The sequence below is a fragment of the Chiloscyllium punctatum genome, chromosome 9, assembly GCF_047496795.1.
Source record: "Chiloscyllium punctatum isolate Juve2018m chromosome 9, sChiPun1.3, whole genome shotgun sequence".
NCBI lineage: Eukaryota > Metazoa > Chordata > Chondrichthyes > Orectolobiformes > Hemiscylliidae > Chiloscyllium > Chiloscyllium punctatum.
This window is the reverse complement of record NC_092747.1, coordinates 5684855-5708950: the sequence shown is the minus strand read 5'-3', so window position 1 is coordinate 5708950 and position 24096 is coordinate 5684855. Positions and strand designations below refer to the sequence as shown.

The window sequence follows — 24096 nt, the reverse complement described above, 5'->3', positions numbered from 1 at the left end:
GCACTGTCCGAGGGTCGGCGCCAAGGCAGTGCCGCACTGTCTGAGGGTCGGTGCCAAGGCAGTGCCACACTGTCTGAGGGTCGGCGCCGGGGGAGTGCCACACTGTCCAAGGGTCGGCACCAAGGCAGTGCCGCACTGTCCGAGGGTCGGCACCAAGGCAGTGCCGCACTTTCCGAGGGTCGGCACCAAGGCAGTGCCGCACTGTCCGAGGGTCGGCGCCGGGGGAGTGCCGCACTGTCAGAGAGTCGGCGCCGGGGGAGTGCCGCACTGTCCGAGGGTCGGCGCCGGGGGAGTGCCGCACTGTCCGAGGGTCGGCGCCGGGGGAGTGCCGCACAGTCTGAGGGTCGGCGCCAAGGCAGTGCCGCACTGTCCGAGGGTCGGCGCCGGGGGAGTGCCGCACTGTCTGAGGGTCGGCGCCAAGGCAGTGCCGCACTGTCTGAGGGTCGGCGCCAAGGCAGTGCCGCACTGTCTGAGGGTCAGTGCCAAGGCAGTGCCGCACTGTCTGAGGGTCGGCGCCGGGGGAGTGCCACACTGTCCAAGGGTCGGCACCAAGGCAGTGCCGCACTGTACGAGGGTCAGCGCCAAGGCATTGCCGCACCGTCTGAGGGTCGGCACCAAGGCAGTGCCGCACTGTCTGAGGGTCGGCGCCAAGGCAGTGCCGCACTGTCTGAGGGTCGGCGCCAAGGCAGTGCCGCACTGTCTGAGGGTCGGCGCCGGGGGAGTGCCACACTGTCCAAGGGTCGGCGCCAAGGCAGTGCCGCACTGTCTGAGGGTCGGCGCCAAGGCAGTGCCGCACTGTCTGAGGGTCGGCACCAAGGCAGTGCCGCACTGTCCGAGGGTCGGCGCCGGGGGAGTGCCACACTGTCTGAGGGTCGGCGCCGGGGGAGTGCCGCACTGTCCGAGGGTCGGCGCCGGGGTAGTGCCGCACTGTCCGAGGGTCGGCGCCGGGGGAGTGCCGCACTGTCCGAGGGTCGGCGCCGGGGGAGTGCCGCACTGTCCGAGGGTCGGCGCCGGGGGAGTGCCGCACTGTCTGAGAGATTGTCTTTCAGGCGAGAAAAACCTGGTACCCAACATAAAAAGCATTTCCCAAAGTCTACTATTGGAATTTAAAGAGTAAGTCAGTGGCGAGGGGAGGACAAAGAGCCATCAGAGACCAGAAGATTGTTTACACATGGAGGAAGGGGCATGGTCAAAGTATTAAATGGTTTAATTTGTAGCTGTTTATACAGAAGAGGAAGATATCGGTGTGGCCACGGAATAGAGGAGGAAGCTCAGTCACTAGAAAGGTTTAAAACTAGCAGAGAACTAGCCTTGGGTAGATTATTGGGATTTAACAGTGAAACAACACCAGGACCAGATGAGCTGCATCTAAGGATATTGAAGTGAGGGTGGAAGTTGCAGGCCCCTGGCAAGAATCTTTCAGTCTTCTCTCTGGGTGGGGGTGGTGTTAGAAGACATGAGAATTGCAAACCCTATTACCTTCTTCAGGAAAGGTTATAAGGACAATTCCAGCAATTACTGACCAATCAGTTTAACTTCAATGATGTGGAGGTTTTGAGAGTCAATTATCCAGGATGGAATTTGTAATCACATGGAAACATCTGGGTTGATTAGAAAGCAGAAATTGTGTTTAACTAACTTTCTGGGGTTTTTTTGAAAAGGTAACATAGAGGGTTGTTGAGGGTAATGTTGCAGATGTGGTGAACGTGGATTTCCAGAAGATGTTTGAAAAGGTGCCACACAACAGACTTGTGAAGAAAGTTAGAGGTCATGTTATAGAGGGCCAGTAACAATGTGATACAAAACCAGGTGAGTGATGAGAAACAGAGAGTCACAGTCAGTGGTTACTTTCCGAATGGAGGAAGGGTTGGAGTGGAGGTTCCCAGAGGTCAGTATTGGAACCCTTGTTTCTCCTGATAATATATTAATAACTTGGATCTTGCTGTGCAGGGGACCATTTCAATGTCTGCATATGGTACTGAAGTTGGAAGAATTGTAAACTGTGAGAAGGACAGTGTCAGGTCCAGAAGGTGACATGGGTGGATTGGTGGCAGATGGGGCTCAATTCCAACACACATACCCCCACCCCCACCCCTCTGCAAACAAAGGAAAGGATTACCTTCTGAACCACCTTATCAATCTATCCCGCTACCCTTAAGGATTCAGTGGACATTCACTGCAATGTCTCTCAATACCTCTGCGCCTCTCAATATTCTCCCATTAATGGCATGTTCCTTTGCCTCATGTGACTTTCCCAAAAACATCACTTGGTCATTTTTGTGGGTTGAAATCTATCTGCCACCTCTTCACTCAGCTGACCAGTCCTTTTGCAAGGGACCCCTTACCCGGTCTAGCATACACCTGACTCCAGATGGTGGCTGGCACTAAGTCCCAATGCTACGGTGCAAGTACAAGCATGGATGGGCCAAATGGCCTCCTACTGTACAGCAACACTTCTGTGGTTCTGCAAAGACCCACAGCTATGTGGTTGACTCTCAACTGCCCTCTGATCTGACCCGAGACACTCACATCAACAGCAATGAGAGGAGAGCAACAAATACTTGCCTTGACACCCAAGGAGGAAAAGTTAAATGAATTTCCAATTTCACTATTTTTAGGACAAGCCTGGAGGGAGTTAGAAGCATCCAGTCAAAGAAGACTTTGCAAAGGAGTAAAGTGTCTCCAAATGGCAGTGGAACAGTGAGAAGCAGAGTGGCTCAGAGCTGGGAAATGATAGATCATCAAGTTCATCCATTGTTTCACCTCAGGGAGCAAGAAGATGCACCAAATGGATAGAGTCTGGCTGGTTGCCATTGTTGTAAATGGTGAATTAAACACTAAAACCCAAATCTGATTTCTACTGATCTATTGAGAGGTGGCTTTTAAATAAGAATGGTTACCACGGTAACAGAAATGGTGCTTTGCCAGGCTTGTGCATGTGTGAACTGATCACAATTACGATCAGTCATAACTCAGGTTTCAAAAGCCACAAAAAGGTCCCTAAAGCCTGTCCACTATCTACAAGGCACACGTCAGGAGTGTGATGGGCTACTTGTCACTTGCCTGGATGACAGCAGTGCAAAACAAAACTTGAGAAACTCACCACCAGCCAGGACAAAGTAGCCCACTGGATTGGCACCACATTCAGTCACTCTATCATCTCCAGCTCTGACGCTTAGTGGCAGCAGTGTGTTCCATCTACAGAAACACTGCAGCAACTCACTAATGCTCCTTTGATATCATCTCCAGGCTCCCAGATAGGAGATATATTACCGTTCCTTCAGTGTCACTGGGTCAAAATCCTGGAGCTCCATGCCTAAAGGGCATTGTGGGTCTACCTACAGCACATGGACTGCAGCGGCTCAAGAAAGCAGCTCACCCCCACCTTCTCAAGGGCAATCTCTTCAACAGTATAAGGGGTGTAGGGGAATTCTCAAGAGGGAAATCAGGAGGTCTAAAAGGAGATACAAGATAACCTTGACAGATACATTCAGGATAATCCAAGAGATTCTACAAGTACATGAAGAGCAAAACAGCAACCAGGGAGAGAATAGGGCCCCTTAAAGATCAACGAGTTGTCTATATGTAGAACAACAGGAGATGGGAGAGATACTCAATGAATATTTTATGTCAGTCTTTACTGTGGGAGAAAGACATGGAGGCCAGAGAACTCAAGGAAATAAATATTGATGCCTTGAAAACACTCCATATTACAGAAGAGGAAGTCTTAGAATACATAAAGACGGATAAATCTCTGGGACCTGATAGTGTATACCAGGATGCTGTGGGAAGTTAAGGAAGAAATGTTGGGCCCACCCAGTAGGGATATTTGTACCATCCATAGCCACGGGTGAAGTACCAGAGGCCTGGAGGGTGACTAATGTTGTGCCTTTCTTTAGGAAAGGCCGTAAGGAGAAGCCTGGGAACTACAGACCTCAGAGTCTGATGTCATTGGTGGATAAGTTGTTGGAGGGAATTCTGAGAGATAGGATTTAAGAACAAAGAACATTACAGCAGTAGGAACAGGCCCTTCAGCCCTCTAAGCCCGTGCTGATCCAGATCCTCTGTCTAAACCTGTCACCTATTTTCTAAGGATCTGTATCCCTCTGCTCCCTGCCCATTCATGAATCTGTCCAGATACATCTTAAATGACGCTATCGTTCCCGCCCCTACCACCTCCGCTGGCAATACATTCCAGGCCCCCACCACCCTCTGTGCAAAGAACCTTCCACATATATCTCCCCCAAATTTTTCCCCTCTCCCTTTGAACTCGTGACCCCTAGTAACTGAGTCCCCCGCTCTGGGAAGAGGTTTCTTGCTATCCACCCTGTCTACACCTCTCATGATTTTGTCGGCCTCAATCGGGTCCTCCCAACCTCCACCTTTCCAATGAAAATAATCCTAATCTACTCAATCTCTCCTCATAGCTAGCACCCTCCATACCAGGTAACATCCTGGTGAACCTTCTCTGCACCCTCTCCAAAGCATCCATATCCTTTTGGTAATGTGGTGACCAGGACTTTACATGATATTCCAAATGCAGCCAAACCAAGGTCTTAGGAGAAAGTGAGGACTGCAGATGCTGGAGATCAGAGCTGAAAAATGTGTTGCTGGAAAAGCGCAGCAGGTCAGGCAGCATCCAAGGAGCAGGAGAATCGACGTTTCGGGCATGAGGCCCTTCTTCAGGAGGGGTGAAGAAGGGCTTATGCCTGAAACGTCGACTCTCCTGCTCCTTGGATGCTGCCTGACCTGCTGCGCTTTTCCAGCAACACATTTTTCAAACCAAGGTCTTATACAACTGGAACATGACCTGCCAACTCTTGGACTCAATACCCCGTCCAATGAAGGAAAGCATGCCGTATGCCCCCCTGACCACTCTACTGACCTGCGTTCCCACCTTCAGGAACAATGGACCTGAACATCCAGATCTCTCTGTACATCCATTTTCCTAGGACTTTTCCATTTACCGAGAGGTGCGAGGGAGGAGCGAAGGACTTCTGGGAAGTCATATATTTGTGTGGTTGCATTACCCGACACACTACTCGGGTAGTGTCTCCCACCCATCCTCCTCCTCTAACCCAAAAAAAGGATCTGTGCGCCAGATTGGTAAGGTAACGAGTTTTTTTTATTCCTTATTTTATCAACAGTCTCTTTAGGAATTTAGAATAGTGGGAATGGAGGTGAGGGCAGTGGAATGTTCCTCCTGCAGAATGTGGGAGGTAAGGGTCACCACTAGTGTCCCTGCTGACTACATCTGCGGGAAGTGCACCCAACTCCAGCTCCTCGAAAACTGCATTAGGGAACTGGAGCTAGAGCTGGATGAACTTTGGATCATTCGGGAGGCGGAAGGGGTTATTGAGAGGAGTTACAGGGGGGTAGTCACTCCTCAGGTACAAGAAAAAGGCAGATAGGTTACAGTCAGGGGACAGAAAGGGAACCGGCAGGCAGTGCAGGGATCCCCTATGACCATTCCCCTCAACAATAAATATACCATTTTGATTACTGTTGGGGGGGATAACTTACCAGGGGAAAGCAGTGGGGCACAGGGATCTGGCACAGAGTCTGTCCCTGCTGCTCAGAAGGGAAGGGGGAAGAGGAGCAGAGCAGTAGGCATTGGGGACTCCATAGTTAGGGGGACAGATAGGAGGTTCTGTGGGGACGAGAGAGACTCACGGTTGGTGTGTTGCCTCCCAGGTGTTCGTGATGTCTCTGATTGTGTTTTTGGGATCCTTAAGGGAGAGGGGGAGCAGCCCCAAGTCATGGTCCACATAGCACCAATGACCTAGGTAGGAAGAGAGATGGGGATTTAAAGGCAGAAATTCAGGGAGTTCGGATGGAAGCTTAGAGCTAGGACGAACAGAGTTGTTGTCTCTGGTTTGTTGCCCGTGCCACGTGCTAGTGAGGCAAGGAATAGGGAGAGAGAGGAGTTGAACACTTGGCTACAGGGATGGTGCAGGAGGGAGTGTTTTGGATTCTTGGATAATTGGGGCTCTTTCTGGGGTAGGTTGGACCTCTACAAGCAGGATGGTCTTCATCTGAACCAGAGGGGGACCAATATCCTGGGGGGAAAATTCGCTAAGGCTATTGGGGTCGGTTTAAACTAATCCAGCAGGGGGATGGGAACCAAAATTGTAGCTCGAGTATAGAAATCCAAAATCAAGTTTCAGGGATGCAAGATGGCCCGGCAAGCAAGAAGTTGGTTTGAAGTGTGTCTACTTCAAAACTAGGAGCATCAGGAATAAGGTGGATGAACTTGCAGCATGGGTTGGTACCTGGGACTTCGATGTTGTGGCCATTTCAGAGACATGGATAGAGCAGGGACAGGAATGGTTGTTGCAGGTTCCGGAATTTAGATGTTTTCAGTAAGAACAGAGAAGATGGTAGAAAAGGGGGTGGTGTGGCATTGTTAGTCAAGGACAGTATTACAGTTGCAGAAAGGATGTTTGGGGAGTCATCAACTGAGGTAGTATGGGCTGAAGTTAGAAACAGGAAAGGAGAGGTCACCCTGTTGGGAGTCTTCTATAGGCCCCCAAACAGTCCCAGAGGTGTAGAGGAAAGAATAGCAAAGATGATTCTCGATAGGAGTGAGAGAGACAGGGCAGTTGTTATGGGAGACTTCAACTTTCCAAATATTGACTGGGATCACTACAGTATGAGTACTATAGATGGGTCAGTTTTTGTCCAGTATGTGCAGGAGGGCTTCCTAACACAGTATGTAGACAAGCCAACAAGGGGCAAAGCCACATTAGATTTGGTACTGGGTAACGAGCCCAGCCAGGTGTTAGACTTGGAAGTAGGTGAGCACTTTGGTGATAGCGATCACAATTCTGTTATGTTTATTTTAGTGATAGAAAGGAATAGGTGTACTCCACTGAGCAAGAGTTACAGCTGGGGGAAGGGAAATTATGATGCGACTAGGCAAGATTTAGGAAGCATAGGATGGGGAAGGAAACTGCAGGGGAAATGCTACATTAGAAATGTGGAGCTTATTCAAGGAAAAGCTCCTGTGTGTCCGAAAGAAGTATGTACCTGTCAGGCAGGGAGGAAGCTGTAGAGCACAGGAGCCGTGTTTTACGAAGGGAGTGCAATTTCTGGTCAAGAGGAAGAAGGCTTTCGTTAGGATGAGAAGTGAAGGTTCAGTTAGGGCACTTGAGGGTTACAAGGTGGCCAGGAAAGACCTAAAGAGAGAGCTCAGAAGAGCCAGGAGGAGATATAAGAAGTTGTTGGTGGATAGGATCAGGGTAAACCCGAAGGCTTTCTATAGGTATTTAAAGAATAAAAGAATGATGAGAGTAAGATTAGGGCCAATCAAGGATAGTAGTGGGAAGTTGTGTGTGGAGTCAGAGGAGGTAGGGGAAGCACTAAATGAATATTTTTTGACAGAATTCACTCTAGAAAACGACAATGTTGTCGAGGAGAATACGGAGATACAGGCTACTAGACTAGGTGTGATTGAGGATCACAAGGAAGAGGTATTAGAAATCCTGCAGAGTGTGAAAATAGATAAGTCCCCTGGGCCAGATGGGATCTATCCGAGGGTCCTCTGGGAAGCCAGGGAGGAGATTGCCAAGCCTTTGACATTGATCTTTAAATCATCATTGTCTACAGAAATAATGCCAGGAGACTGGAGGATAGCAAATGTGGTTCCCCTGTTCAAGAAGGGGAGTAGAGACAACCCTGGTAATTATAGACCAGTGAGCCTTACTTCAGTTGTTGGTAAAGTTTTGGAAAAGGTTATAAGAATAGGATTTATAATCATCTAGAAAAGAATAATTTGATTAGGGATAGTCAGCACGGTTTTGTGAAGGGTAGGCTGTGCCTCACAAACCTTATTGAGTTCTTTGAGAAAGTGACCAAACAGGTAGATGAGAGTAAACTGGTTGATGAGGTGTATATGGATTTCAGCAAGGCGTTCGATAAGGTTCCCCACAGTAGGCTATTGTACAAAATGCAGAGGAATGGGATTGTGGGAGACATAGCAGTTTGGATCAGTAATTGGTTTGCTGAAAGACGACGAGAGGGTGGTGGTTGATGAGAAATATTCATCCTGGAGTCCAGTTACTAATGGTGTACCGCAAGGGTCGGTGTTGGGTCCACTGCTGTTCGTCATTTTTATAAACGACCTGGATGAGGGCGTAGAAGGGTGGGTTAGTAAATTTGCAGACGACACTAAGGTCGGTGGAGTTGTGGATAGTGACGAAGGATGTTGTAGGTTACAGAAAGACATAGATAAGCTGCAGAGCTGGGCTGAGAGGTGGCAAATGGAGTTTAATGTGGATAAGTGTGAGATGATTCACTTTGGTCGGAGTAACCGGAATGCAAAGTACTGGGCTAATGGTAAGATCCTTGGTAGTGTAGATGAGCAGAGAGATCTCGGTGTCCATATACACAGATCCTTGAAAGCTGCCACCCAGGTTGACAAGGTTGTTAAGAAGGCATGCAGTGTCTTGGCCTTTATTAATAGAAGGATTGAGTTCTGGAACCATGAGGTTATGCTGCAGCTGTACAAAACTCTGGTGCAGCCCCACTTGGAATATTGCGTATAGTTCTGGTCACCTTGTTATAAGAAGGATATGGAAGCTTTGGAAAGGGTGCAGAAGAGATTTACTAGGATGGTGCCTGGTATGGAGGGAAGGTCTTATGAGGAAAGGCTGAGGGACTTGTTTTCGTTAGAGGGAAGAAGGTTGAGGGGTGACTTAATAGAGGCATATAAGATAATCAGAGGGTTAGATAGGATGGACAGGGAGAGCCTTTTTCCAAGTATGGGGCAGGCAAACACAAGGGGGCATAGCTTTAAATTGAGGGGTGATAGATATAGGACAGATGTCAGAGGTAGTTTCTTTACTCAGAGAGTCGTAAGGATATGGAATGCTTTGCCTGCAACGGTAGTAAATTCGCCAAGTTTAAGTACATTTAAGTCATCACTGGACAAGCATATGGACGTCCATGGAATAGTGTTGGTTAGATGGGCTTCAGATTGGTATTGAAAAATGTGGTGCTGGAAAAACACAGCATGCCAGGCAGCATCCGAGGAGCAGGAAAATCGACGTTTCGGGCATAAGCCCTTCTTCAGGAATGAGGCTGGTGTGCCAAGTGGGCTGAGATAAAGGGTAGGGGGGAGGGGCGCTGGGAATACGATACAGAGGTGAGGGTGACGGTAATAGGCCGGAGAGGGGGTGGGGGCGGAAAGGTCGGGAAGAGGATTGCAGGTCAAGAGGGCAGTGCTGAATCCAGGGGTTGGGACTGAGATAAGGTGGGGGGGAGGGGAAATGAGGAAGCTGGTGAAATCTACATTCATCCCTTGTGGTTGGAGGGTTCCTAGGCGGAAGATGAGGCGCCCTTCCTCCAGGCATCGTGTGGCCAGGGTCTGGCAATGGAGGAGGTCAAGGACCTGCATGTCATTGGCGGAGTGGGAGGGGGAGTTAAAGTGTTCAGCCACGGAGCAGTTGGGTTGGTTGGTTCAGATTGGTATGACAGTTCGGCGCAACATCGAGGGCCAAAGGGTCTGTATTGCGCTGTAATGTTTGATGCTCTATATTCTATTTACCGTATGGTTCACTCTGGTATTGCGTCTTCCCAAGTGCATCACCTCGCATTTGTCTGGATTGAACTCCATCTACCATTTCCCTGCCCAACTCTCCAATCTACTATATTCTGCTGTATGCCTGGTAAGGTAAGGACTCAGTAGAGATAGTCAGCATGACTTTGTGCATGGGAAATTGTATCTCACTAACTTGATTGAGTTTTATTTTGAGGACATAACCAAAAACAGTGATGAGTGCAAAGCCGTGGATGTGGTCTACACGGACTTTAGTAAAGCCTTTGACAAGACTCCACATGTTAGACTAATTGGTAAAGTTAGATCACATGAGATTTAGGGAGAGCTTGTCATTTGGATACAAAAGTGGTTTGATGGTCAGAAACAGAGGGTGGTGGAGCAGTGTTTGTCAGACCACAGTGATCGCAGCTGGGTCCACGTTTCTTTGTCATTTACATAAATGATTTGGATGCAAATATAGAAGGTCTGGTTAGTAAATTTGCCGATGAAACTAAAATCGGTGGCATTATAGACAATGAAGAAGGTTTTCTAAGATTACAAAACGATCTTGATCAATTAGGCCAATGGGCTGAGGAGTAGCAGATAAGAGTTTAGTTTGGATAAATGAAAGGAACTGCATTGTGGTAAAGTGAACAAGGGCAGGATTTACACCGTTAATGGTAAGGCCCTGGGTCGTGTTGTTGAACAGAGGGACCTAGGGGTTCAAGTACGTAGCTCATTGAAAGTTGCATCACAGGTAGATGGGATGGTTAAGAAGACGTTTAGCATGCTTGCCTTCATTGCTCAGACCTTTGAGTATGGGAATTGGGGTGTGATGTTGAGATTGTACAGGACATTGGTGAGGCCTCTTCTGGAATATGGAGTACAGTTCTGTTTGTCCTGCTTTTGGAAGGATCTTGTTAAACTGGAGCGGGCTCGGAAGAGCTTTTAGATTAGATTAGATTAGATTCCCTACAGTATGGAAATAGGCCCTGCGGCCCAACAAGTCCACACCAACCTTCCGAAGAGTAACCCACCCAGACCCATTCTGCTACCCTATATGCACCCCTGACTAATGCACCTAACACGATGGACAATTTAGCATGGCCAAGTCACCTGACCTGCATATCTTTGGACTGCAGGAGGAAACCGGAGCACCCAGAGAAAACCCACTCAGACACAGGGAGAATGTGCAAACTCCACACAGACAGTCACCCAAGGCTGGAATCGAACCCGGATCCCTGGTGTTGTGAAGCAGCAGAGCTAACCACTGAGCCACCGTGCTGTCCCAGGATGTTGCCAGGACTAGATGGTTAAGTTATAATGAGAGATTGGGTAGGCTATAACTTTTTTCACTGGAACATGGGTGGTTTATAAAACTATGAAGGGTGAATAGCAGGTGTCATTTCCCTCAGGTAGGGAGTTCAAAACCAGGGGGCATATTTTGAAGGTGACAGAGGAGAAACATTTGAGAGGCACCTAAGGGCAACTTCTTCACACAGAGGGTGGCTCATACGTGGAATGAACTGCCAGAGGAAGTGATGGATGCAGGTACAATGGGGACAAGTACATGAATAGGAAAGGTTTAGAGGGATACGGGCTGAATGCAGGCAAGTGGGACTAGTTTTAGTTTGGTTGGCACGAATAAGTTGGATCAAAGGGTCTGTTTCTGTGCTGTTTGACTCTATAATTAGAGGTGGGCAATAAAAGCTTTTGAAGTTCTTTAAAATGATGGATGGATGGATATAAAACAGCAGGGTCCATTTGTGAGTAAGAGCCAAACTAAGGAGCTATAATCTGAGAGGAACACAAATGAATCCAATGGAGATTGACTCAGAGCATGGGCAGAATATGCAATGTACTGGCAGATGGGACTTTTGATGAAAATAGATAAACAGATGAGGGACAAGGGCTGAGATAAAGAGGGTCAGAAGGAAGGAGGCTTGAAAAGGAGTGACCTCAAAGGCAAGGGTTGAGCTTAAGTACAAAGCTCCAAGTTGACCCAAGTAGTGAGGTACCCAGGGGGCACTGCACCATTGGAGATGACATCTGTCAGATGAGGCAGCAAACTGAGGCCCCCATTGCCCCAGTTTCACACACCTCTAATGGCCCTAAGACACATGAACGAGTCATTATCACATTACCCTTTGTGGAATCTTGCTGTGTGCATGTTTCCTGCAGTACCTCAGTGACTAGGTGTCTCAAAGAACTTTCAACCACATGAAAAGCTTTTTGAAACAATGAGGTTATAAATGGTGCTACATAAAGGCAATCCATTCATCATCATCCTTCAAGCCGAGACAGTTCTATTTAGGAGCAAGTTGCTGCAGATGATGGAACCTGTACTGAAAACAACAAAGGCTGGAGATCACAGTGGGTCAGAGCTCCAATGAAGAGCCATTGAGACTAGAAACGTTAGCTTGCTCTCTCTCCATGTATGCTGCCTGACCTTCTGCGATCTCCAGCATTTGTGGTTTCCAGACAGCTCTACGTTCTCTTCTGTGCCCTGACAAAGCTGATAATGTGAGGCCTTGGACAGGGAAAACTAACCATTGTCCTAACAAGACCACGGTGGCTCAGTGGTTAGCACTGCTGCCTCACAGCACCAGGGAGCCAGGTTTGATTCCGCCCTCGGGCAACTGTCTGTGTGGAGTTTGCACATTCTCCCCGTGTCTGTGTGGGTTTCCTCCCACAGTTCAAAGATGTGCAGGTTAGGGTGGATTGGCCAGGGGAAATGCAGCAGTAGTGGGGTGGGTCTGGGTGAGATGCTGTTCAGAGGGTCGGTGTGCACTCGATGGGCTGAACGGCCTGCGTCCACACTTTAGGGATTTTATGAAGACCAGTCTGATGGCTTTGCAAAAACACCTCCACACGAACTTTCAAAATCATGTTGGAAACACATCAGCAAGACTGACTGACTCACCTGAAAATTGCCTTGGTCCAATCAGCTCCACACTTAAACCCTTCAGCTCTAGAAAGAAAGGCAAAATGAGGAAAACAGTAAGAAACAGCCTCATTATTTTTTTCATGGGACTAAGACGCATGTTTATCACGCAAAAGAAAAAAAAATCAAACAGAGCCAGACATATAGGAGGCAGTGAGAAGGATCTTAACACAATTAGCCAGAGGCTGGGAATCCTGCAGTGAGTAACTCACCTCCTGACTCCCCAAAGACTGTCCACCATCTACAATGCACAAGTCAGGAATATTCCCCACTTGCCTGGATGGGTGCAGTTCCAACACCACTCAATAAGCTTGGCCAACATTTATTGTCCATTACAGTTAAGAGACAACCACATTGCTGTGGGTCTCGAGTCACATGTAGGCCAGACCAGTGAAGGATAGCAGATTTCCTTCCTTGAAGGAGATTAGTGCACCAGATGGGTTTTTCTTGACAATTGTTTCATGGTCTTCAACTAGACTTGTAATTCCAGATTTTGATTGAATACAAATTCCGCCATCTGTCAAAGCCCCAGAACGTTACAGATGCTGGAGATTAGAGTCAAGATTAGAGTGTTGCTGGAAAAGCACAGCGGGTCAGGCAGCATCTGAGGAGCAGGAGAATCAACGTTTCATGCAAACGCCCTTCATCAGGAAGGGCTCCTGACTCATCCAAATTCCCGATGAAGGGCTTTTGCACGAAACGGTGATTTTCCTGCTCCTCTCTGGGTTTATTGTCTTGCGATAACACAAGTAGGCCATCACCTCCCCATCACTGCAGACCCAATTCCCTAAACGACTTCTAACACAAACACCAACAATAAAGCTGGTTTGAACCCCATGGTTTGCTGCATCAGGTGTACCTGAGCTCCTGCCTGGTCTCATTCATCCGCAGATCCACCACCTTCAACAGATCATCACGTGAACAGCTCAGTAACTGGGTCCGTTCGGAGTTAATGTCTAAAGATGTCACCTTTCCCTGCAGTGGGATCTCATCAGTCTTTGTGCCAGACCTACAGTGAACAATAATAATGACAGTTATGACTCCAGTTAGTAATAATAATTGACAAGGCATATCCAAGAATGAACTCTGGCTTAAGAGGTTTTAAATTTTGCAGTTCATTTCTGTAGTGGTTAGTTACTGCAACATATTCACAAGAGGCTGCAAGTGTTCTTTAGGTACAGAGTATAAGCTTATAAGGCAAACAAAACAAAACAGACATGCAGCAGGCAGTGAGAGAGATCTAAACACAAGAGCAGGTCAGAAGCTGGGAATCCTGCAGGAAATAATCCACCTCCTGACTCACCAAAGTCTGTCTACCTTCTACAAGTCTGGAGTGTGATGGAATGATCTCCACTTGCCTGATAGGTGCAGATTCAACAACACTCAAGAAATTTAATACTACCCAGGACTAAGCAGTCCACAACATCCACAACATCCACTCCCTTCAGTAGCAGCAGTGTGTACTGTCGACAAGATGCACTGCAGAAAGTCACCAAGGCTCTTGAGACAGCACCTTCCAAACACATGACCATTTCCCTCTCGAAGGACAAAGGCAGCAGATACATGGGAACACCACCCCTTGCAAGTTCCCCTCCAAGCTACTCACCATCCTGACTAAGAATTATATCGCGGTTCCTTCATTTTCACTGGGTCAAAATCCTGGAAGTCCTTCTCGTAGGGTGGTTCAAGAGGGTAGCTCACCACCACCTTCTCAAGGGGGCAACTAGGGATGGGCAATAAATGCTGGTCCAGACAGCAATGCTCACATCGCAGGGTCAGTGCTGAGGGAGTGCCGCACTGTTGGAGGGTCAGTGCTGAGGGAGTGCCGCACTGTCTCTGAGATGAGACATTAAAGCAAGGTTCCATTTAATCTTTGAAATAGATTTACAGAATCCTCTGGTGGATCCCGATGACCAGCTTGAAGAAAAGGAGGGCAATTCTCTCCACTTTCCTGCAGCCAATACGTAACCTTCAATCAGCATCACTCACAAAAACACATCACGTTGCTGTTCATCAGAGCTGGCTCTGCACAAATTGGCTCTCACATTTTCAATGCTGCAAGTGATAAACCTCAAAAAGCACTTAGTGGCATATCCATCCCTATTCTTTAAGGAGATCTGATTGACACTTGCAAGGCAAATCTATAATTGCCCATGAACTGAGTGTCAAATCCATAATTTATTACAAATCCTGGATTTCCCATGAACTGCTCGGATTAGAGTGGTGCTGGAAAAGCACAGCAGTTCAGGCAGCACCCGAGGAGCAATAAAATCGATGTTTTGGGCAAAAGCCCTTCATCAGGAATACAGGCAGAGAGCCTGAAGGATGGAGAGATAAATGAAGAATCATGAACTGCTTGGACCATTTCAGAGGGCAAGAAAGAGTCAACTACATCACTGTTGGTCTGGGGTCACATGTCGCCAGACCAGGTAAGGACAGCAGATTTCTTGGAAAGGGTGGACGCTAGGAAATTGTTTCCATTAGACGGGGAGACGAGGACCCGTGGACACAGCCTTAAAATTAGAGGGGGTCAATTCAGAACAGAAATGCGGAGACACTTCTTCAGCCAGAGAGTGGTGGGCCTGTGGAATTCATTGCCGCAGAGTGCAATAGATGCTGGGATGCAAAATGGATTCAAGACAGAGATTGATAAATTCTTGATGTCACAAGGCTATGGGGAGAATGCGGGTAAGTGGAGTTGAAGTGCCCATCAGCCATGATTGAATGATGGAGTGGACTCGATGGGCCGAATGGCCTTACTTCCACTCCTATGTCTTATGGTCTTATTTCCTTCCCTGAACAGCATTAGTGATAGTTGCCATGGTCACCATTACTGAGACTAGTTTCCAGTTACTGTGGTGGGGTTTGAACCCATCTTCCCAGAATATTAGCCTGGGGTCTGAGGAGTGACAGTATCGCTATTCCACCAACTCCCCAATGTCCTATTGAAATTCATGTTAACTCTTTATTGCAAAGGGGCTGGATTTTGATGGGGTTCAGAGAGTCCCTCACACACTGAGAGCCCTGTTGCAAATTGCCTTTACCTTGTGTCCCACAGGCGAACCTTCTCATCAAAGTGACCACTTATGATGAGGTAGTCTGAGCAAACGATGTCACTGCAGCGAGACGGGAGAGGGATCGAACTGACACCTGGAACAACAACAACAGGGAAGAGAAACAGACTGATGAGAAAAACCTACATCTTCAACTAAATCGTTACCTCAAATACACTCAAGTCCTGAAGGTACTGAACCATTGTCAGCTCTGAGACTGAAATCTTCCATCTCGATCCCATGAAATATAAATGGCTTTCCTGGGAATGTCAGGATCTCATTATCACTTCCTCACTTTACAGTCATGGATGCGGAGATTATGATTAAACTGCAGGCTGCAATCTTATGGGAAATGTTCAGATGATTTATGTATGAGATAATGGATTCCAGACAACTTGCTCCGAGCTTGGAACTATGTGACTGGGAAAAGGTGTTGGATTATTCATTTACAATTTCGATAAAAGTCATGGCCAACTGGGAGTGAGGCGGGGGTGGGGGAGTTGGATGTGGTGTAGAACTAACCCTTGCAAGCGAATGGGTTAGGGAGAACATGGCCAGCAAGTTCTAGTTATTTTTAACCAACCTGTACAGGGATGTTATAACACACTTTTGGAGCAAGTGGGACTTGAATCCATGGGACTTTCTGGTCCAGAGGTAGGGACGCTACCAAAGGCACCATAAGAGTCCAAAACAAAAGTTGGTCAGTGAACCTGTCTAGAAATACACAGCTTTTCAGAGCCATTTCCAAACATAGTGTTACACACCTCTGGAGTAAGTAGGACTTTTTCACCCAGAGGGTGGGGGGTTGCTGTTACCTGGAACTCACTGCCTGTAAGGGTGGTTATCTTCATAACAACTGAAGAAGTATTTAGTGTGCACTTGCACTATCAAGGCATACAAGGCTGTAGACCAACTGTTGGAAAATGGGATTGGAATAGATAGGGGGTTAGTTTTGACTGATGCAAACTCGATGGGCAGAAGGGACTTTTGTCTGTGCTGTAGATCTCTCCGATTCTATGACTTGACCCCGACCACCTGACTGAACGTTCGGGACAATACCACTGCACCACACGATCCTATCTCCTCGTTTTCACACTGGGACTAGGTATCTGATTGGTTAACAGTGATTGAAGATGAGTCTCCCAAAGAGGAGGTACCAGGCTTAACAATAAGATATTGTTTGATAGCGGCTGTTACAATTTACATTCTCTGTTTTGACATGACGACAAAGACCATCAGGAGCCAGGAAAGGCACATCCATCCCCTTCAGATAGACTACCCCTTTCTCCACTCGGCATTAGGGGTAAAGGACATTAAGGATAAAATGATAACTGGTCCATTTTTGGTCTGGTCCATAACATAAGGGATGACCATCTATGTAGATGAGGGCAATGCTTTTGATGTAATCTAATTAGACTTCAGCAAGGCTTTTGAGAAGGTCCCACATGTGAGATTGGTAGCAAAATTACGAGTCCATGAGATTCAAATTTTGCAAATTGGATCCAGAAATGGCTGAGGGGGGGAAGCAGGGAGGGATGTTGAGGGGTATTTTTCTGATTACAAGTCTGTGTCAGGTGGTGTCCCACAAGGGTCAGCCCTTACTAATTAAATAAATGATTTAGACTTGAATGTAGGAGGGTTGATCAGGAAGTTTGCAAATTATACAAAAATTGGTGCATGGTAAGTCGTGAAGAGGATTGCCTGGGATTACAGAAGGATGTAAATTGGGTTGGTCAGATGGGCAGGATGAACAAGGCAAGGGAATATATGATGAACAGCAGAACCCTGGGCATGCACTGAAGATTAGAAGTTCCTTGGTGTGCATGTAGACCAGCCCCTTAGGTATCAGGACAAGAGGATTTGGTGGTTAAGAAGGAATGAAATATTTGTTTTTATTAGGTGAGGCAGAAATTTTAAGAACAGGGTTGTTATGCTGGTACTGTACAAAACAATGGTTAGTTCGCAGGTGGAGTATTACGTGCAGTTCTGGAATCCACATTATAGGAGGATATGGAGAGGGTGCAGGGAAGGGTTTCCGTTATGAAGAGAGTCAGAATCAGAGTCATAGAGTTGTACAGCACGGAAACAGACCCTTCGGTCCAACCCGTCCACGCCGACCAGATATCCCAACCCAATCTAGTCCCACCTGCCAGCACCGGGCCCATATCCCTCCAAACCCTTCCTATTCATATACCCATCCAAATGCCTCTTAAATGTTGCAATTGTACCAGCCTCCACCACATCCTCTGGCAGCTCATTCCATACACGTACCACCCTCTGTGTGAAAAAGTTGACCCTTAGGTCTTTTTATATCTTTCCCCTCTCACCCTAAACCTATGTTCTCTAGTTCTGGACTCCCCAACCCCAGGGAAAAGACTTTGTATATTTATCCGATCCATGCTGCTCATGAATCATAAATACACAGACAGACATAAAGGCACACACAGACAGTCACACAGACACAGGCATATATACATAGACAGGCATACAGACACAGACACACACAGACACAGGCATACATAGACAGACATACAGTCACACACAGGCACAGCCACACACACACACACACACGCACACACAGTCAAATTAAAATATTGTCATGGGTCAGAGTCATACAGCATGGAAACAGATGCTTCGCTCCATCTCGTCCATGCCAACCAGATATCTAAACCTAATCTAGTCCCATTTGCCAGCACTTGGCCCATATCCGTCTAACCCCTTCCTATTCATATACCCATCCAGATGCCTTTAAATGTTGCAATTGTACCAGCCTCCACCACTTCCTCTGGCAGCACATTCCATACACGTACCATCCTCTGTGTGAAAACGTTTCCCCTTAGGTTCCTTTTAAATATTCCCCACCTCACCTTAAACCAATGCCCTCCAGTTTTGGACATCCCTGCTCTGGGAAAAAGATCTATCCATGCCCCTCATGATTTTGTAAATCTCTATGAGGTCACCCCTCAGCCTCCGACACTGCAGGGAAAACAGCCCCAGCCTGTTCAGCCTCTCCCTATAGCTCAAATCCTCCAACCCTGGCAACATCCTTGTAAATCTTTTCTAAACCTTTTCAGGTTTCACCAGACATTGTGCAGGTCTCCATACACTGCCTTGGCCAAAACATCCTTAACCAGCCCTTGAGATCATATTGAACAGCAAAGCAGGCTCGAAAGGCCGAATGGCCTACTCCTGCTCCTATTTTAGTTTTCTCTGTCTCCTATCCATCTCTTCCTGTTTCCTTCTCTCCTCCCATTCTTCCACTGCTCCTGATCGTCAAAGCACTGGGATCATAAAAATGAAATCAAAGACGTCAGCTTTGGACAGAGGAAAGGGTCTGAGTCAGAAATAAAAAGGAGAGAAAATGGGGAAGAGAGAAGGGACAAGATGAGCAGAGACTTGTAGTGATTGAAGCAAGGTTGGCCAGATGAATCTCATTGAATATGAGATCCCTGACTGGGGATGTTGACTTGGACCAATCACGGAGCCCTGGCTAACAGATTTAAACCGAAGTGGGGTTGCAGGGGCATTTAGTGGTACAGAGACAGTGTCCCTACCTCTGGACCGGGTTCAAGTCCTCCAAAGGTGTGTACTAATACCTCTGAAAAGATTGATTACAAAAATAGATTATAAACAGGAGTGTCAGTGGTTCTGTTCACTCGAGGAGCTGGTTGGATCAGCATCGCGTCCTATTCTCGTGTAAATAAAGGGTGACTTGGTGATGGGATACTCCATGGAGTTACTTCAAGACCAAAGTCATCAGCGGAGAGATGGGAAGAGACCGAGCAAGGAGAAACAGGAAAAGAATAGGTAGGGAGACAGGGAAGGCAACGTTGAAACAGGGGAAGGAGAGTGAATGAGGGACAAAGGAAAAGGAAGAGAAAGAGATAGAGAAGTAGCAGGGGAGAGAGTGCAAAGGGGAGAGAGAGAAGCAAAGAAGGTAGGAGCGAAAGAGGAAGGGACAGGTAAAGGGAAGGAGAGAGGAAAGAGATTAGCAAAAAGTGGGGAAGTGAGAGAAAAGAGGGAAAGAAATATGAAATGGGAAGACGAGAAGGGTAGAGACAGTGAGAAGATGGGAGAGAGAGGGGCGAAAGGGAGCAGTGGAAGAAGGGGAGGAGAGAAAGAATGAGAAGAGATGGATGGGAGACATAGAAAAAAATTAGGAGGAGTAGGCCATTCTGTCCCTTGTATCTGCTTTACTGTTCAATATGATCTTAGCTGATCATCCAACTACCCAGTTCCTGCTCTCTCCCTCATACCCTTCAATCCCTTTAGCTCCAAGAACTACAGCTAAGTCCTCGAGAGAGAGTAAGAATGAGAGTTAACTGTATCAACTCTTGCTCTGTACATCAGACGGAGGGCATCAGCTAGACGGTTAATTGAACACATGTAAAGAGTTACTGTCGAGACCAGGAGTGGGATATGTGGTCGAGGGGGAGTGGGGGTCAAAGAGACAGAGTCGTACCTCAGGTACATGAAGAAAGGGCCACAGACAATCAGACAGCAGGTCAGTAAAGTGAGACAGTGCTTTGAAAAAGCAGAAAAAGTGCAGGCCGACCCTCCAGCGATTTGTAAAAGCAGGAATGAAGTGAACTTACTCACAGGCAGCTTTTCTCAAGTCCCAGACTTTGATTGTTCTGTCGTGGCTTCCTGTGACAGCTTCTCGACAGTAAAACTTGAACTTTGCCGCTGTGACCTTTGCACTGTGGCCTGACAAAGTGTGCTGGGGAGAAAATGTGAAGCAGAACAATAAAAAGTGTAAAATACCAAAACTTAGAAAGAGACTAAAACTCAGAAAAAAAAAAGAGACACTAAAAGAAAACTCATTAAAGATTGCATAGATTTAATAAGACCATAAACTGTGGGAGCTGGAGGAGGCTGCTCAGCCCATTGAGTCTGCTCTACCTTTCAATAAGATGGTGGCTGGATCTGATGATCCTCAACTCCACGCTTCCTTCTTTATCTAACATGAAGTCTGTTTCATGAGGGAAGTGGGTGAATTAACACAGGCTCAAGTAAGTGTCCGAGAGATGCAGATCCAAATCCCACCATCGCTGCTGGTAGTGGAATTTAATTGTACTCATTGAACAAGTACAAACACAATGGGCTGAATGGCCTCCTCACTCTTAGCTCGAACAGTTCAGAGATCAGTTTTCTGTAACCATTGGATGTTGTTATCGCTGCAATGTTAAGTTGACTAAAGCATCTCAGATACCTCTGAGCCACTCCCCAAAGAGCCCAACACTCGCCCCTGATAGGTCCAGTTATCAGCCCCACCTTTTACTCAGTGATCACATGCCCACCTCTCAAAGGCTATTTCCCAGGATGTGGGTGTTGCTGGCTGAGCCAGCATTGATTGCCCGTCCCTAGTTGCCCCTTGAGAAGGTGGGAGGTGGGCTGTCTTCTTGAACAGCTGCAGTCCATATGCTGCAGGGATACCCACAGGACACTCAGACTTTGCAGTGAGACATACAACTGGAGTGCCTCACTCAACCATTTCAGAGGCACTCATCACGGTGAACCTGGAGTCACGTGTCAGCCAGACCAGACCGGGACAGAGGTTTCCTTTGCCAAAGGACATTTCTTCAAGGCGACCGTGGTAGGATGGATATCAAACAATGATGAGTCAGAATACGGGAAGGAGATAGAGGCCTTGGTAATGTGGTGTAAAGAGAACAACCTCATTCTCAGTGTCAGCAAAACTAAAGAACTGATCGTTGACTTCAGAAAAAAAGGAGGAAGACACACCCCTATCTACATAAATGGAGTGGAAGTTGACAGGGTGGAGAGGGTCAAGTTCCTTGGAGAGGCGATAACGGACAACCTGTCCTGGCCCTCCCACATAGATGCGGCACAACAATGCCTCTCCTTCCTCAGGCGGCACAGGGAATTCAGCATGTCCATAAGGACCCTCACCAACTTGCATATTTTTAGGTTTAACTGGTTTCTTTCCCTAAAGAACATGAGTGGAGAGGATAGCTTTGTTTTTACAATAATTGACACCAGTTTCACAGTCACCCTTAATCTGGCTCTTAATTCCATTGATCAATGACTGTTGTCATGGTTACCAATACTAAGAATGGCTTTCAATTCCATAGTTTATGCACTGAATTCATGTTTCACAAGCTGATGTTGTGTCCCCATATTACTAACTCTGTCCAGTAACATTGCTACTACACCACATTACACATTTAATAAGGAAGGTTCATTCTAAACTTCCTCTATTGAATATAAGTTTGTTATTAATTTTATAGCAACTTGAACTAAGCTTTTTACTTTAGTACTGAGTGGGTGTTCAGATAAGCCAGGTATGGATGCGAGGGCAGTTTCTTGCTCCTCCTGCAGAATGTGGCAGGTGGGAGACATGGCACACGTCTCCTCTGGCTACATCTGTGGGAAGTGCACCCAACTCCAGCTCCTTGAAAACCGTGTTAGGGAATTGGAGCTGGAGCTGGATGAACTGTGGATCATTCGGGAGTCTGAGGGGGTAATTGAGAGGAGTTACCGGGAGTTGGTCACACCTAAGGCTCAGGATAAGGAGAGATGGGTTACAGTCAGGGGGAGGAAAGGGGACAGACAGACAGTGCAGAGATCCCCTGTGGACATTCCCCTCAGCAATAAGTGTATCGTTTTGGATACAGCTGGGGGGGTGACCTACCAGAGGAAAGCCATAGGGGTCAGTTCTCTGGCACTGAGCCTGGCACTGTGGCCCAAAAGGGAAGGGGGCAGAATAGAAAAGTACTCATAGTAGGGGACTCGATAGTTAGGGGAATCGACAGGAGATTTTGTGGTCAGGATCGGGATTCCCGGAAGGTATGTTGTCTCCCTGGTGCCAGGGTCCGGGACGTCTCTGATTGGGTGTATAAGGTTCTAAAAGGGGAGGGGGAGCAGCCTGAAATCGTGTTACATCTTGGCACTAATGATATAGCCAGGAAAAGGATCGAGGATATAAAAAGTGATTTCAGGGAGTTAGGATGGAAGCTGCAAAGCAGGACGAACAGAGTAGTGTTCTCGGGTTTACTACCGGTGCCACGAGATAGCGAGGCGAGGAACAGGGAGTGGGCTCAGCTTAACACGTGGCTGCGCAGCTGGTGTAGGAGGGAGGGCTTCAGATATGTAGATAATTGGGATGCCTTCTGGGGAAGGTGGGACCTGTACAAGAAGGACGGGTTGCATCTGAACTGGAAGGGGACCAATGTCCTGGGTGGAAGGTTTGCTCGAGTTGTTCGAGAGGGTTTAAACTAGTATGGCAGGGGGGGTAGGAACCTGAGCTGTATACCGGTGGTGAGAGTTGATGCAGATGAGGCAATAGCAAGAGGTAGACCAGCTAGTGGGAAGGATTTTCCTGGGAAGGAACCAAGGGATCAGTTAAAGTGTGTTTGCTTTAACGCAAGGAGTATCAGGAATAAAAGTGACGAACTTAGAACATGGATCAGTACCTGGTGCTGTGGCCATAACAGAAACATGGGTTTCTCAGGGGCAGGAATGGTTGCTGGATGTTCCAGGGTTTAGAGCATTTAAAAAGAATAGGGAGGGGGGAAAAAGAGGAGGGGGGTGTAGCACTACTAATCAGAGAGGGTATCACAGCTACAGAAGCTTCCATTGTCAAGGAAGATCTGCCTACAGAGTCAGTATGGGTGGAAATTAGGAACAGCAAGGGAGCAGTCACCTCGTTAGGGGTTTACTACAGGCCCCCCAATAGCTGCAGGGAGATTGAAGAAAGGATAGGTCGGCAGATTTTGGAAAAGTGTGGACGTAGTAGGGTTGTTGTAATGGGTGACTTTAACTTTCCCAATATTGATTGGAACCTCCTTCGAGCAGAAGATTTGAATGGAGCTGTTTTTGTAAGGTGTGTTCAGGAGGGTTTCCTAACTCAGTACGTTGACAGACTGACGAGGGGAGAGGCCATTCTAGACTTGGTGCTCGGAAACGAGCCGGGGCAGGTATCAGATCTTGTGGTGGGAGAGCATTTTGGTGATAGTGACCACAACTGCCTCACATTCTACACAGCTATGGAGAAGGAGAGGATTAGGCAAAATGGGAGGATATTTAATTGGGGTAGAGGAATCTATGTTGCAATTAGACGTGAGTTAGGAAGCATGGATTGGGAGCAATTGTTCCATGGTAAAGGCACTATAGACATGTGGAGACTGTTTAAGGAACAGTTGTTGCAAGTGATGAATAAATATGGCCCTCTGAGACAGGTAAGAAGGGGTAAGATAAAGGAACCTTGGATGACGAGAGTGGTGGAGCTTCTCGTCAAAAGGAAAAAAGTAACTTACATAAAGTAGAGGAAGCTAGGGTCAAGCTCAGCTCTAGAGGATTACAGGCAGGCGAGGAAGGAGCTCAAAAATGGTCTGAGGAGAGCCAGGAGGGGGCACAAGAAAGGCTTGGCAGAACGGATTAGGGAGAACACAAAGGCATTTTACACTTATGTGAGGAATAAGAGAATGGTCAAAGAAAGAGTAGGGCCGATCAGGGATAGCATAGGGAATTTGTGTGTGGAGTCTGAGGAGGTAGGGGAAGCCCTAAATGAGTTTTTTGCTTCTGTCTTTACGAAATAA

The 24096-nt window shown here is 47.3% G+C and overlaps 1 protein-coding gene across 6 annotated transcripts in view; it reads right to left on the bottom strand.

Moving 5' to 3' along the window:
• The window catches only part of LOC140481103 (autophagy-related protein 16-like), a 94710-nt gene that overhangs the window by 5420 nt on the left and 65194 nt on the right, over positions 1-24096 (bottom strand). For all 6 annotated transcript variants that reach the window (XM_072576769.1, XM_072576775.1, XM_072576770.1 and 3 more), the window contains 4 exons: positions 20135-20255; positions 15527-15632; positions 13342-13491; positions 12462-12509 (listed from right to left, as the gene is read on the bottom strand). In XM_072576769.1, coding sequence (XP_072432870.1) covers positions 12462-12509; positions 13342-13491; positions 15527-15632; positions 20135-20255 — 425 coding nt within the window. The remainder of the gene's footprint in view (positions 1-12461; positions 12510-13341; positions 13492-15526; positions 15633-20134; positions 20256-24096) is intronic.